Raw genomic sequence first — 16161 nt, 5'->3', positions numbered from 1 at the left:
CATTCATCCGATAACTGCACCAGCCTGACAATGTACAGTTTAAAACAGGAGCACCTTGTATCTTATGACTTGTACTGAGTTTATAATTATACCGGTAGTTTCCCTGCATCTTCACCAAGCAGTAATTTGTGTGCAAAAATAAATATCTGACAATGCTTGGGCCACCCTCATCTAGTTGGATTTTTTTCTGGATAATGAATATTCTATTTTTGATGTATGGGGGTGCAAAAAGAATAAAATGAGTTAAGATGCTTTTCTTCAGAATACTTGCCCTGCAGCACAGACATTTTTTTTTATCTTTCAAGCTCTTACAAAAATATCAGTAACTCAGAAGTTATTAAAATTAATTTCATTAAACAACCTTTTGATTAACCGTAAATTTCCTACTGCAGGATAAAACATGATTATTCTGTTCTAGAGCGAGATGTAGTTCAGGGTTTTAACATAGTATAAGTCAGTATATTTTAGCTATGCCTCATTATTCAATATGTTCTTTCTTTCAAAGAAATTACCTCAGTGTGTGGGAATAGGAATATATGTACCAGAGTTCAAAATACACATTTCTAAAAGAATTTCAGATCAACTATCTGTTTTCACAGCAGAGATGGTGGCAGTTATACTGAGTTTCCAATGGGTTGAGGAGGTCAGAGCAGACAGGTTGGTGGTATGCACGGATTCCAAAGCAGTTTTAGAAAGTATTCAGGGAGGAGGAAATAATAGGAAAGATTTAGTATTAGAAATTCAGCTCAGTTTATTTAGATTATACAGGAGTGGCATTGATATTTGGTTTTGTTGGGTACCAGCACATGAAGGGGTAAAAGGAAATGAAAAGGCAGACAAATTAGCAAAAAGGGCTTTAGAGGAGGCAATAACAATTACAATTCCTTTAGGGAAAGGGGAAGGAAAATAATTTATTAAGAGGAAAGAAAGTGAAAAATGGCAAAAAAGGTGGAATGAAGATAAAAAAGGAAGAAGATTATATAAAGTACAAAAGTCAGTATTAAATAGAAATATTAATGAGGGAAACCGGAGGGAAGAAATTATAATGATCAGATTAAGAGTAGGTCATTCTTATTTAAATGTCAATTTATATTTAATAGTGAAAATAATGATAAATGTGAAGGATGTGGAGAGATAGACAATGTAGAAAACGTATTGATGAACTGTAAAACATATGAACCTGAAAGGGAGAAACTGAGAAGAGTAGTTGAAAGGACAGGCCAAGAATGGAGTCTTAAAGGATTATTGGGAAATAAAGGAAATATAAAGGATATTTATAGATTAAGGAAAGCATTATTTATTTATCTTCAGAATACAAAATAAAAAAATTATAATTTAATAGATGTAAAACAATGTTGCTACAAACTCATGAACAGTAGGTGGCGGTATGCACCTTGAAGTTGCTTGCGATCCGCCATGATAGGAAAGAAGAAGAAGAATTACCTCAGTCTGAGCTGTGATGCTCAGCCATGCTGATCTACTACTGGCCAGCAGGGGGCGGAAGGCTGAATTTGAAGCAAAGCAAAACAACGAAGGGTAGGCGCTTCTTTGGTTTAATATCACTAATTTCATCATTTTCACAATAATACTAAAGAGAAATATTTACCTTCTAATGTTTTATTTCTTTAGTCGTTAAAGTTCCGCATGTAATATTATGTAGAAGCGATGTAAACAAAACGAATAAAAGCCGTTTGTTCGCATTCATTTATACTTTAACTTTCCTCTTTTATCAGTAAACTAATACAAAGTTATAAATAAACACGGAGGGTTAAACAACAGTATTTAGTGGCTGATTGAGATTCAAAACAAAAGGAAACAACTTTTCTCATTACTAAGCATTTCCTGTTGGTAAATATTTCACACAAAACACAACAACAGACATTAACTATAGAAAATTAACTGCTAGAAATGATTGAAGAAGAAAAAACACAACAAGGCTTTGTTTTTTTGAATGTATTGTGTTGTTTTTAATGAAAAGGTTAAAAAATAAAGTGGATAAGAAAAGCTGAGGACTGTCAGTAGGACTGTTTACATGTCTGCAGAGTTAAGCTCTCTGTGTTGATCTTTTCCTCATAGAAAGAATCAAATCCTAATAAAACTGTTTATATCTAAAGTTTTTTTTGTGATCTTAACTCCAAAATAAAATAATAAAGGGAAAAAACTCATGAGAATTTTGTTGATTACAGGGGTTGCTTTGAATCTATGTTTTAATAATATAACCTCTTTCTCAATCCAAATGGAAATTGTTTGTATTATATAGATCTTTCATCCCAGCAGCTGTAAGAATTAATAACCATCACTGTTCCCAACAACCTCAATAAGTTGTTACATTCATGGAGTTTTGTTCATAGTCTCTATCTTAGTCAGTTAAATAACATACTGCTGTCATTTAAAAATATCCATTACTGTAAAAATGTCCATAACTGTTTATTGGTTATTTATTCTCCAGGTGAACAGTATTTATATAGTTTAAACACTTTACAGTACATTATTTTATTTTTTATTCTTCACTATTATGTCATTCTTATACATTTTTCAGGTCCACGTTGTGGGACCATTTTTTCCATAATATTTGCTGCTGTAAACACCAGAATTTCCCCATTGTGGGACAATAAAGGGATTTTCTATTCTGTTAAAGATAGGCTCTGTGTTTTCACCTTGACGCTCTATCTCTCCGGTTCTTTTCCCTGAAAAGAGATCACTCGGGACAAGCTCTTTAAATAACACTTCATAACTTATATGTGTTAAATAACCAGGAGACATGACAACAGATTCTGATAGAAATTGTAATCTTACTCAGATCAGAGAAATTGCTTAGAGTTACAGAAGGCAGCTGCTCACCTCTCAGGCAGTGGCCCAGATTAACAGTTAAAAAGGCATTTTATTCATCTCCAGTCTGCTACATCATCACATAATTACATCATACACGTTTGCAGATGAGGAGACATCCATGGCTCCAGCCTTATCAAAATATTACACTTTGTTCTTAGCTGAAGGACACCGCTTTCATTCCATTTCCAAATCTTTGCCACGTACAGAATGAAGATTATAACTGTATATCCCCACAGAGGAACTGTCTTAATTAGATAAACTATTGTGGAAAACATCAGTTCTGACACGCAACAGGCAGCTAATATTAAGGCGTAATAAACTCACACATCATCAATGATAATAATCCAAACAATTAGTGATGGTGAGATGAAGCCTCATGAGGCATTAAACCGTTTGGCCAAATTGCTTCAACGATCCCCACAGTTCATGAGGCTTCATGTGAACATGTCACCACCTACTGGTGGACAGCAGAACTACAGTTTGTAAGAAAATCAGTGATTGCCCCCTAAATTAGGTTGGCTAAACCAACCTAATTTACCCAATCTATATTTTTACTCGGGCAAAAAAATGCAAATTAGTCTCATCAGCCAAAATAATTAAGTTTAATCGCAACTTTCAAAAGTCAAAGACAGGTCTTGAACCATCAACCTCTAGAGTGAGAGCCTGTCTCTTACAGATGATGCCACCTATATAGATAACTATATCAGGGAGGAAAATACTACTCAATAGTGACGTGTTAACACTGACTCTGTCCAGTGGCCTGCTCAGATTCTGATCATTACACTGTTTATTTTAACCAAATGAGTTTTAACCAACTAGATTGGTTGGAAAAACAACCAATCTATTCTTAGAATCTATCCAAACTCTATCCAGCTGACAGCAGCTCTCCTCCAATCTCCCACATCTTGACTGAACGCTGAGGCTGTTTAGATGCCCGTCAAAATTCTTGCGCTTCCTGAACCACTTTGCGAAGCGGTCACGTGGTATCACGGTAGCAAGGCCTCGAACGTCATCAATTTTGGCCCCTCCCCTAAATGAATCACGCCTCGACACGCCTTCGGGGAAACGCCCCCTCCATTACTCGACACACGCCTCGAAGCCTCGGCTCTCCTCATAACATCACTACTAACAATTCTATTCTAAAATATGAATCCAGGATTATTCATATTCATCCTTCCAGTGTCATGGTTTGAATGTGGGTAGTGCACGATTAGTCTGCTTCAACGTTTGCTAACTCATCCTGCTCCTCTCCTCTTCTTTTTTCCAGCTGTTCACAATGTTCCACGTTGGTTTCCTTAACAGTCCTCCAGGTTTCTGCAGTCAGAGCTGGAGAGTTTGAGGAGCTCAGAGAAGGAACTTGAGGCTCTTCAAAATGAGGTGGATGAAGACACCACTGAGATTATCCCATCAGCTGTGTGAGTGAAAAGCCAGAAAGCTTCAGAAAAATCCACATTCTAATTCTTTTTAAAAGTATTCATATATCTCTAACATATTTCTAAAATCTTTGGTTACGTTGCGACAAATCGTATTTTAATGAGTTTTTATGTGAAGAACTGATTAAAAAGTAGCACATACAGTGAGGGAAATAAGTATTTAAATTGAAATGCAAATTCTCTCATTCAATCATGGAGGGAACGGAAATTGTCATCTTAGCTGCATGTCCATTATGAGAGACATAATCTAAAAAAAAAATATCCAGAAATCATAACTTTTTTTTTTAAACTATTTATTTGTATGATGTAGCTGCAAATAAGTACCGTATTTTCACGACTATAAGGCGCATTTAAACGTCTCCTCATTGAGGAGATGATGAAAGCGTGGCTGAGGGAGGCTTATGTAAGGAGACCAGGTGGTTTTTTCCACGCATCACCATTGCTGTTAATCTGTGACTCCATGCGTGCCCATCTCACAGCCGATGTGAAAAACATGGTGGAACAAATGAACGCTGTGCTTGCTGTTATTCCGGGAGGTCTGACAAAGGAACTTCAACCGCTCGACATCGATGTGAACCGGCCGTTCAAAGTAATGCTACGTTCACACCTGACGCAGCAAGAGCAGCGAAATCGCATCTGCTGCTTCATTTTTGCTGCTTGTACCAGTTAGTTCTGGTACGCTCTGTGTCATCAGCGATGTGTCTGTCTCTCGGCCAGCTCCCAGGTTGGATTAATACTTTGTAATAAATACATGAATAAAGCACAAACATACTCAGTTTTGCTCCCGCTCTATTTTTAAATACGCAGTAGAGGTATTTAAACGTAGTAGAGGACATGTATCGGTATATAAAAACCGCGCCCTATAATCTGGTGCGCCTTATGTGTGTGTTAAATACAGTTATGGCACACATAACTGAGACTGCGCCTTTTAGTACGGTGCGCCTTATGGTCGTGAAAATACGGTATTCAAACACCTGAGAAAATCATTGTTTATTTTGGTACAGTAGCCTTTGATTGCAATTCCAGAGGTCAAATGTTTCCTGCAGTTTTTCACCAGGTTTGCACACACTGCAGGAGGGATTTTGGCCCACTCCTCCACACAGATCTTCTCTAGATCCGTCAGGTTTCTGGGCTGTTGCTGAGAAACAGAGTTTGAGCTCATTCAAAGATTCTCCATTAGGTTTAGGTCCGGAGACTGGCTAGGCCATGCCAGAACCCTGATATGCTTCTTCCAGAGCCCAGAGATGGGGGATCTGGAGTCATCATGTCATCTCTATGTCGTGTATTTGTTCTCACCAGGTGAGTCTAATCTGCACAGGTTAAACCAGATTGGACTCACCTGGTTCAGTGGCTGGGTAGAACAAACACATGACAAAGAGATGACTTGTTGAATCCAGATCGCCCATCTCTCCCAGATCCACTCCTTGGTTATCCTGGCTCTGTGCTTTGGTTGATTGTCATGTTGGAAGACCCAGCCTCCACCCATCTTCAATGCTCTGACTGAGGGAAGGAGGTTGTTCCTCAAAATCTCTCAATACATGGCCCCAGTCATCCTTTCCTTAATGCAGTGCAGTCGCCCTGTCCCATGTGCAGAAAAACATCCCCAAAGCATGATGCTACCTCCCCCATGCTTCACAGTAGGGATGGTGTTCTAGGGATGGTACTCATCACTCTTCTTCCTCCAAACACGGTTAGTGAAATTATGACCAAAAAGTTTGATTTTGGTCTCATCTGACCACATGACTTTCTCCCATGACTCCTCTGGATCATCCAAACGGTCATTGGCAAACTTAAGGTGGGCCTTTACATGTGCTGGTTTAAGCAGGGGTACCTGCAGTGCCATGATTGATTTCAAACCATGATGTCTTAGTGTATTACTAACAGTAACCTTGGAAACGGTGGTCCCAGCTCTTTCAAATCATTGACCAGCCCCCCCCATGTAGTTCTGAGCTGATTTCTTACCTTTCTTAGGATCATTGAGACATTGATACCCACTTTAAAATGAAACAAACATGGTTACTCATCCTGCTGATCAGCTCTCTTCACTGCCATCGAGGCTCCAACGTGTTTCCTTTTCAGGTGCTGCGTCATAATAGTGGTGCTTCCGTGCCATGTTCATTTGTTTTTACAAAAGTTGCATGTTACGACTTTTTTCACTTTACAAAACGCAGGCTATTTTAATTATTGTGATCAATTTGCGCCGTCAATCCCGGCGCATGCGCGCTTCATTTGCAGTCTGGACGCTGGGGGTAAACTCCTCACTAAAATCTTGCGGCTCTGACTGCAGCGCTGAGAGGGATTCCTGTGGGAGAGGGAGAAAGGCGTTGGGATGGGGGAGGCGCCCCACGGCAGGCAAAAGCCGCCAGTGACACCGTAAAAAGTCGCCAGATTTGTCCCTAGTCGCTTTTTTGAAAAAATAGTCGCTGGAGGGGTCTGAAAAGTCGCTGAGTTGGCAACACTGCAACTGCGGCGCTGACTCGCTCCGCCATATTTTTTTTTCTTCCCGTGGATGACGGGGGATAGATTTTATCGATTCGTCGTTGCAGCCCTAGGGGAAACGTAACGTTAGTTTCTCAGGTAGCTCATCTGATGCTTTCCTTACCTTGTTAGTAGGTTACAGACAGGGATAAGGTTGGCTACTTATTTTACTTTTAATTTCATTTGAATTAGCATAAGGGAAATCGGGGGACCTATTGTTTGAACCCCTTAGGGGCTTTTAAAAACAAAAATGCCTTTTTTTGCACTTAATGAAACAAAGTAGCCTATATTTTGTGGATGTACAGCTACATTTCTCATGTAAGTTTGCGTAGTTTTAACACAAACATTTATTTTTCATATTGCACCAGTACAGTTAATGAGCAACCTGTACTTGTGTGCTTGTTTGTTGTGTCTAAAATGTTTATTTTGGAATAAATAGGTCAATATAAATAATATTTTTTGTCCGATTCATCAATTAATCGAAAAAATAATCGGCCGATTCATCGATTTTTAAAATAATCGTTAGTTGCAGCCCTACTCACTATAAATCAGCAGTGGGAGGACAATGTGACATTTTTCCTCTTGCTAAGAAGTTTAGTAAACATGGTTTCTCTTGCAGAAGCAGTCTGTGTCTGGTTTTATATTAGGAAGCACGAAAGGTGAAGCAGTTAAAAAACACAGCAGCCATGTTTGACTGAACTTTGGGTTTTCAGATTTTAAATTCAGTATTTTCAGTTTTATATTTGAACAGCAAATGTTTCCTTTTCAGATACGTGGCTCAGCTGTATCACCTAATAACCAAGATCAAGTGGGAATATGACACCCCGCCCAACATTTTGAAAGGAGGTAAGAAGCTTTGAACAGACTCAGTTATGACCGGATCTTCTTCAGAACTTAAAAACAATTCCTAAAGATATCGAAGCTGATTAAAAAGAAGTAAATATTTGTTTCTGTTATGACAAGCTTTTTAATTCAAGTTTCCATTTCTTAGTGAATGCGACCACAAATATCTCTTCAGTTTTCACAAAAGCAAACCTGTGTGGTCAGGAGTCTAACACACATCCTCTTTTCTAGCTAAGAATAATAATAATAATAATAATAATAATACATTTTATTTAACAGCGCCTTTCTTGACACTTAAGGTCACTTTACAGAAAATACAAAAGATAAATAAAAAGAAAGATGAAAATACAAAATACAGATACAGGAAGATAAAAGCAATTATGGATAGGGAAAAGATCAGTGTATTCACAGATAAGCGAGCGGCTAAAGGCTCTGCTCCCCCAGACAACAATGCAGACAGGCTGAACGTCCGTGGAAAAAGGATAAACTGCATGTATCCCTGGGCTGGTTAAGGGACCGCTTGGCTGCTTACCAGAGAGCTCTAAAGGAAGCCAAGTCCAAATATTGGTCCTCCATAATAGATAATAGCTCTCATAATCCAAGACTGCTATTTAATACTATTGATTCTGTCATTAATCCATGCCCTGCTGTCCTGTCTGATGCCTCCACTGCAACCTGTGAGGAGTTTGCGTCCTTTTTCACCGATAAAGTGGAATCTGTCAGGCAGAATATCTGTAATAGTAATATGCCTTCTGATGATGTCTGTGCTCCTCCGGCACAGACTGCTATATTCGACCGGTTTGAGACCATTTCTTTGCTTTCTTTTACTAAGGTGGTTAGTGGCATGAAACCCACAAACTGTCCCTTAGATATTGTTCCAGCCAAGTTTTTGAAGGAGGTTCTGAGCTCTGTTGGGCCAAGTCTGCGTGTTTTTATAAACACTTGTCTTAGCTCAGGGTCTGTTCCAGCTGCCTTCAAACATGCTATGGTTAGGCCCCTCATAAAAAAAACGCATCTTGACCCCTCTGTACTCTCCAATTTTAGACCTGTCTCCCACTTGCCTTTTCTTTCTAAGGTTTTAGAAAAAGTTGTTTTTATTCAATTACAGACATTTCTGGAGATCAATTCTGTGTTTGAGAAATTTCAGTCTGGTTTTAGACCCCGACATAGCAGCGAGTCAGCACTGTTAAAGGTGCACAATGATATTGCCCTGTCTGTGGACGCTGGAAATCCTGGAAATACTGCTGGGCCTCTCAGCAGCCTTTGATACAGTCGACCATGCAGTCCTTGTATCTCGCCTAGATACAAGGAGCAGCGGCTGCAAAACGCGCCAGCGTCCACTCAGCGTATGCCAGTATTTTTCATACGTCAGGCATACGCTGGCTAAATGGTCAAGGTGTGACAGGGAATTTAGGAACATAATAGTGGACCAACAGGCGTGGCGCCATCTGCTGGCAGTTTTGCAGAACTACCAGAAAAGCCAGATTGCAATTTCTGCTTTTGTTGATGGAAAAGATTGAATTTGAATTCTACACATTATCCACAGTATCACTTCCTTGTTTTTCCTCTGCACCCATGCGCAGAATTTTACCTCTATTCATTGTAAAAAATGCACAGAAGAGTATTATTTACTACAAAGTAAACAACTAAAAAAACAAATGATATGCCAACAGGTCAAAGTAATCTTTTAAGAAAAACTTTTTCTGCAACATGGAGTTAGCTACTGGTTTATAAATAAAAAAAAAAAAATGCATAATGTGAATATGCTACATTGAGTAAAATGCAAAAATCTAACAAAATTATAATCATGTAAATCATAAACATGAAGCTTTTTAAAACATCTGAAAAAAAATTTTTCTGCAGAGGTTCTTTGGCGATGAATACTACGATGAAGAGGAGGAGGACAAGCCTCAGTTCGATGACGATGGTGTTGATGAGCTGGAAGGTGAGCTGCTGCTTTGTTTTTGAAATTTTATTTAACTGTAGTCAATCTGCTGCTTCGTCTGTATTTTTGAAGCACTTTTGCATTTTCAGAGCCCTGGAATTGGGACACTTGGACCGGAGAAGAACAGCAGGAGGAATACGATGAAGAGGAGTACAGCGTCTCTGGACCTCACTGCGAGGGTTAGGGTTTCATTGTGAGCTAACTCTTTTTCTTTTCCTCCCAATGAGTTTTATTGAAACGCAGGAATCAGCCTTAATAATTACCTGATTTCTGCAGATGGATGCAGACTATGACCCGAACCAGCATGCTGCCTCCAAGAAGAAGAAGAAGTTGAAAAAGGATGATATGCCACAGATGGGCAAAAAGAAAAAGAAGTCTCACTTTGCGGAGGTCATCACTAAAGCTAAGCCTGTGTTTGATCCCGGTAGGTATCACCAGCCATCCTGAACCCGACTGGTCCTCAGGCGGTTCCGTCTCCTGACTAGAAGCTGTTCTTGTCGTTTCAGAGGAGAGAACTTTTGAGCAATACTTGGATGAATACTACAAGCTGGACTATGAGGACATCATCGACGACCTTCCATGCAGGTTTCGCTACAGGCAGGTTGCCCCCAACGATTTCGGCTTGACAACCGACGAGGTGAGATACGGAGCAGAGCCCGGTTCCTTCAGTCCAGAACTTGTCAGCTGGTTTATCTGCTACCAAAGAAAGCCAAGGATTTGGACTAAATGTTAGATGTACTGTAGTAACTAAATGGAGCAAAAATATAGACAGATTCATAGTGATGAGATGCTATGTCTTGAATTGTTTATTTACATTTTTTAGGTGTATCCCTGCTTCAACAAAACCTTAATTTACAAACATTAATGCCTCTTTCCCACCGGCTCCTCTTAGCTCGGCTTTATTCCAAACGTTTCCATTATTGCTTTACTGTATTGCGTTCAAATATGTCATCTTGGACTCTAGTGCACTTTGAAACGTGTGCAAGCTTGTCTGACGCACTTTGTTGATCTCTATGGGCAGCAAGGGAGCATCTTAGCTTTATTTTGTGGGATGATTGAGGGGAAAAAACAAGTTATTTAAAGATGTATTTCAGAGGAACCTCAAAGCATCAACCGTTAGGGATGGGTTTTATTAAGGATGTATCAATTCCACTACTCTAATACGTAAGGCCGTCCTACGTGCTCGTTCCAATTTTCACTTACCGGTGGTGAGTCTGACATAGTGGAAAAAATGCAAATCTTCTTTTTGAAAGTATACCTGTATGAGTGAAGCAAACAGCACATTTAATAGGCGTTACCTCTTTGGAGCCGGTACAGGGTTATACATAGGGGTGTAAATCACACCCATCATGGCGATTCGATTCAGTATCGATTTCCTGACCCAACGATTCGATTATTTTCTATACTCAAGAATACACCACGATACGATTCGATTAATTGGTTGATTTTTTTTATTTCTTTTTTTTACACCTAACAGGCGAGACCAGGGGTGTCAAACTGGTTCCAGAAAGGGCCGTGTGGCTGCAGGTTTTCCTTCCAACCAAGCAATAGCACACTAGACTCCAGTCATCTCATCAAGTGAGTCCAATCTGAGCATGATGACTTGATGAAATGACTGGAGTCTAGTGTGCTATTGCTTGGTTGGAAAGAAAACCTGCAGCCACACGGCCCTTTCTGGAACCAGTTTGATACCCCTGCGCTAGACGATGTTTCAAATTTGAAATCAATCAATGAAAGCTGTAATATCGTTATGCATTTTTTTGAGAAACCACAGCAAATAACAGAAGTAGAAAAGTTTTACTCCACCTATTCCTATTAAAACCTCATTCACTGAAAAATAATAATGCCCCTGCGTTATAGATTCTGAAAGGCCGTGCATCAAAAATACTGCACAAAATCAGTGCAATGAGTGCTATGCAACACCTCGGCTCCAGATGTCCCCGCCCCCTCCACAGACGCTCCGCTGCTCCTCTCCCAAATTGTAGCTGACCGCAGACAGACGGCTTGTTTTGTTTTTATGACCGAAATTGCAGAAAACAACTCGTGAAGTTTGACCCGCTAGAAGAGCGAGGTGCGCGAGAACGATGGGACCCTTTTTCCACCTGGATCTCCGCTCTTTTTGGCCCTCATGTCCCTCCGTCGTCGGACTAAACTCGCCCCCACTTCCTCACCGCCTCGGCCGTATCTAGACCCATAGCGTGTAGCGCAGACCACGCTTCAATATTGAGCATAAATCAAAAATGTCTGTGTCAAGCTCACTGCGACACACTGCTGTAAGAGTATAACGAGGAAGCGAGGTAGGAGGGCAAAATAGGTTTAGCGCCACCGCAGCACGGGAGGGAGAATTACGTCCAGGAGGAAATGAATAAAAATAGACCGGAGGAAAAAAAAAAAACATGAATCGATACTCTTGCGGACGTGTCGATGCATCGGATCGTCGGCTGTTGGATCGATGCATCGATACAAAACGATTATTATTTACACCCCTGGTTATGCATGTGCATTTCTTTTTAAGTGGAAATCCTAGACTTTTCCCTTTCATTTTTTTTTATCAAAATGGTTGAAAATCAATAATCACTGACTGGTTTTTAAAACATTTGAAACGGTGCATCACAAAAAAAACACAAAACGGATAAATTGCACAAAAATTTTTAAATAAATTATTATTTTATATATATATATATATATATACACACACACACACACACACACACAAACATTAGGGCTTCAACTAACGGTAATTTATTTCCCTTATGGCGCTGCCTTTATTTCTGGAAAGATAGGAGCCACTTTTTCTTTGTCAGGTTACAGTTTAAGATACAATAAAAAACACCTCAGCATAAAAAAAGCACATTTAACACGAGACAAACATTTCACCTGAAGGAAAATATTGGTGGCTGGAGCCACATTAAAGTCAGTTGAAAGACATTTGAGCATTAGTTGTGTGTGTGTTGTGCGTTCAGTTTGTCCATGAACGCTGTCTGCAGACCATTGTGCTTCATGAGATTGAAGTTTATCAACCAGCGCTACAGTTCTGGACACATCCACAGGTTTTTGTGGGTAGGGGGGGTGGAGGGGACCTTGCAGTTCGGGCCCCTTCCACCATAACATCCTGGGGAGATTTGATAAGGGGGGTGCTGAATCCTAAATAACACTTTTCGTTTTGAGAGCAGGCTGCACAGAATTTACTGTGAGCCTGTAAATTCTGGCTCCACATGGCGAATATGGAGAAATTGTCAGGCTTCTCCGCCTTGAAGCGAGCGTGCACATCCAGGATATGATCCCATCTCACCTTTGACTTCAACCACCGCAGTCAGCCTGCATTCAATCGCACCCAGCATACGGCTCACAGCCTTTGTAAGCTCGTCAACCGCACCAGCAGCCTGATCGATGCCCAAATCGCCACAACATCCTATGTAATAGTAGATTCATCAGGTATCCTTATCAGTTATTGCTTTGAAACTGTCTGATTGAACCTTGCATGGTTTAAGTGCATCATTAAAAGCTAAATATGATTTTGATGGTATGTGAGGTGTTGATGTGCAGCTTTAATGGATGGAGCTCAGTGGTTTTTACTCTGCAGTGATGAGATGTGTTCCTTCTGATCTGGTATTGCCTTCCTCCGGGGAGATCTCTGACCAGGGAATGATCCCACTCCAATCTTCTCTCTGAGCAGACCATATTCCAGTGAGATGAAGCTGCTACCTAAAGCAGTTTGCTTTATTATGTGGACTTGTTTTAATTCAGAGAAATAACCTTTTTTTTTCTTCTTTCACCTCAGATCTTGAAAGCTAACGACCAGGAGCTGAACCGCTGGTGCTCTCTGAGGAAGACCTGCATGTTCAGGTACTGACTCTGGGCTGATTAAGATGTTTGAACAGTTCAGATTATTTAGTAACGTCCGTCTTTGCTTCCTAAGGTCTGAGAAGGAGGAGCTGTGTGATCTGAAGAATTATAAAGTGAAGGCACAGAATGTGAGGAAGAAGAAGGAAGTCCTGAGCTCTGTGTATTCTGAGTGAGTAGACCTTTAAGCAGCTGGACTCCATCTCTACCGTGGTTAGAAGGTGAAGGTGTTGATCTCTTCCTGATCTGCAGGGAGGACAAAGAAACAACTGAGGCTAAGACCAAGCTGGGAAAGAAACGGCGAGACCGTCTGAAGAACGCCGATAAGCAGATCACAGGAGCGGAAGAAGCGAGCATGGATTCTGCAGAGGAGACGATTCAAGCTCTCAGCGAGGCTTTGGAAAACACTGAGGAAGGAGAGGAGATCCTGGTACCCAAGAAGAAGAAGAAGAAGCTAGAAGAGCAAACCAAGGATACAGCGGAGCAGACAGCAGAGAAACGAAAAGAAGGCAAGAACAGGACTGCATGGTCCAAGAAGAAGCCCAGGAGGTTAGGTGGACGCCTCCAACCAGGAACCAAGAGGGTGAAAATAGGTGGCCGGGAGTTCAGCAGACAGAGACTGAAGGCCTACGGGCTGAACCCCAAAAGGCTGTACTTCAGACAGCTCGGCAGACAGAAGCGGAAAGAGCAGGAGAAGAAGCTGAAGCAGAAGAACAAGGAGGGATGAGAGCTTCCATTGAGCTGCTGTCTGACCTTATTGGACCATCAGAGAACAATAAGCTAAGATTTGAATATTCTTTAAAAATGTGTAGAATAAAAATGTAATTGTGCTTTAAACCAGCAATGTCCTCGTTTGCTTCTGTCAGCTGTTTGCCTCATTAAGCCAGAGCGCTGTTCCTCCTGTCACAGCCCGGTTCTACAGCTCAGTCCTGGTGCTGAGATACGAGGCTGCTGGAGTGTTTGCAGCTTTACGCAGCATCGCTGCTTGAGTAAATACTGGGAAACCAAAGTCTTTTACTTTTATCCAGGCTACAAATTAGCCAATGAGTTGTTTCAGTCTGGGTTACCAGAAAGAAGACGAGAAAAAGAGCAGAGAAAGTGGACTGGGAGAAACGCAGTGAACTAGTGAAAGAAAGATGACCCTGTATATCTTGATTATGTTTGGCTCAACCTGCTGTTGTGAAGCAGGATTCTCCACCATGAACATTATCAAAAATAAATATTGATCAAGGCTCAAAATGTGTCAGTTCAGGTGTTTTATATAGAAAGTGATTCAGGAAACTGTTTATACCAAACTGAAAGATTCAAAAACTATTTAGATTTTAAAATGGAAAAACTTTTTAGTTTTTATAAAATTCAGTGTATAAGAAGGATGCATAAACACCTGCATTTTATTTCAGTGTTAAATGCTGTTTAAATTAATGGATTATAATCATAAATCTCTCCTGACCTTTACTGGTTGATGATGGTCTTTATTTGGACCCGGACGATTTTTAATTGGTTTCTCCTGTTCTAAACCAACATGTTGGGAAAGTCCATCTGTACCAACTACAGGAGAACTAGAGAGTCTGCCTTCTCTGTCAGAGCCCCCAGCACCTGTTCATGCTGGGTATTGCTTGGGGGGCATTTCAGGCCAGTGGTTCATGAGGGTGCCATTTATTTCAGCCATTTATATTAGCTATAAACTAACTCGAACTATAGTTAGAGTGGCTCTGGTTACTCTGAGCTATTTCTATAGTTATGCTGTTATAGGCTTAGACTGCTGGAGGACATAGGGGACCCATTTTCATCATTCTTCTTCATTCTATCTCTATTCTCCCACACTGTAGAATTTGTTATTTCAATCTCTGATGCTATGCTTTCTCTGCTTTTTCTCATGGTAGCTTCATCTGGTCTGTTCCTGTTTGGCTGTGACACCATCCTGGAGAGAAATATCAGCTGTACTGCCATCGAAACCTTTGTTTATAGATGTTCGAGATCAGCCTGTTTTTCAATGTAGTCCTGTTTGACTGGCTGGATGTACTCTCTTCATCCTCTGACATGGGAGGTGGCTTGGTGCTTGTCTGCCTGACTGTGTGTTTCCTGGACGGGGCCCCCTGTGGAGATGGTTGACTGTTGCCTTTGTATCTCTGCTTCTTTTTATATGCCTGCTTCAGTCTCCTTGAACCCCAGTCGGCCTCGGCAGATGGCCGCTCACACTGAGCCTGGTTCTGCTGGAGGTTTCTTCCTGTTTTTCCTCTCCACTGTCGCTACAAGCATGATAAACTTGAGGGATTGCATTCGAGTCATTGACTCAATTCAATCAACTGGTTTTCCTTAGATAGAAAACTTTTAATCAATTTGAATGTAAGATGTGGTAGAACTGTAAAGTGCCTTGAGATGACGTGTTGTGAATTGGCGCTATATAAATAAACTGAATTGAATATTAGATATATTCTGTGGAAATGTCAAATGTAAGTATTGGTACATAAGGCTAAATTAACAGAACACCTTTCCTCCTCATTAATTTATTGTCCTTTTGTTTTTGATTTTTTCTGTTTGTGTGTCTTTCTTTATATCAATTCTTGTATGTTTTTAATTAGTTTGCTTTTTGTTTATGATCTATGAAAAATTAAAAAACAAAGTTGTACGCAGCTGGTGTGTTCTTGCCTTAATATGTATAGATGTCTTATTGGACGCTGCAGGCAGCGAGGCCGACATGCCTATAGGGCGGTCATCTTGGATCAGACCACAGTTCAGGCAGCTGCTGTCAGAATGAATAGGAGGCGCCTCAGATCTCATTTGAAT

General features: G+C 40.5%; 1 protein-coding gene and 1 non-coding gene across 2 annotated transcripts; both read left to right on the top strand.

The window, feature by feature from the left end:
- The first annotated feature begins 4099 nt into the window (after positions 1 to 4099).
- On the top strand, positions 4100 to 14214 carry LOC119779889 (protein KRI1 homolog). Its single transcript, XM_038279733.1, has 9 exons — positions 4100 to 4247; positions 7513 to 7589; positions 9450 to 9531; positions 9621 to 9724; positions 9808 to 9955; positions 10038 to 10168; positions 13313 to 13377; positions 13451 to 13546; positions 13627 to 14214. Exons 5-9 carry the CDS (start codon positions 9808 to 9810, stop codon positions 14099 to 14101), a joined length of 915 nt encoding a protein of 304 aa, XP_038135661.1. The 5' UTR covers positions 4100 to 4247; positions 7513 to 7589; positions 9450 to 9531; positions 9621 to 9724; the 3' UTR covers positions 14102 to 14214.
- LOC119779891 lies at positions 13109 to 13207 on the top strand. The gene has a single exon (XR_005280306.1). It is a non-coding gene; the product is annotated as a Z30 small nucleolar RNA (small nucleolar RNA).
- Positions 14215 to 16161: the final 1947 nt, after the last annotated feature.

This window comes from Cyprinodon tularosa, unplaced genomic scaffold (assembly GCF_016077235.1).
Source record: "Cyprinodon tularosa strain WSP-4 unplaced genomic scaffold, ASM1607723v1 ctg1526, whole genome shotgun sequence".
In the NCBI taxonomy this organism is placed as follows: Eukaryota; Metazoa; Chordata; class Actinopteri; order Cyprinodontiformes; family Cyprinodontidae; genus Cyprinodon; species Cyprinodon tularosa.
Note: the sequence above shows the minus strand (reverse complement) of the source record. Positions and strands in the feature narration are given on the sequence as shown.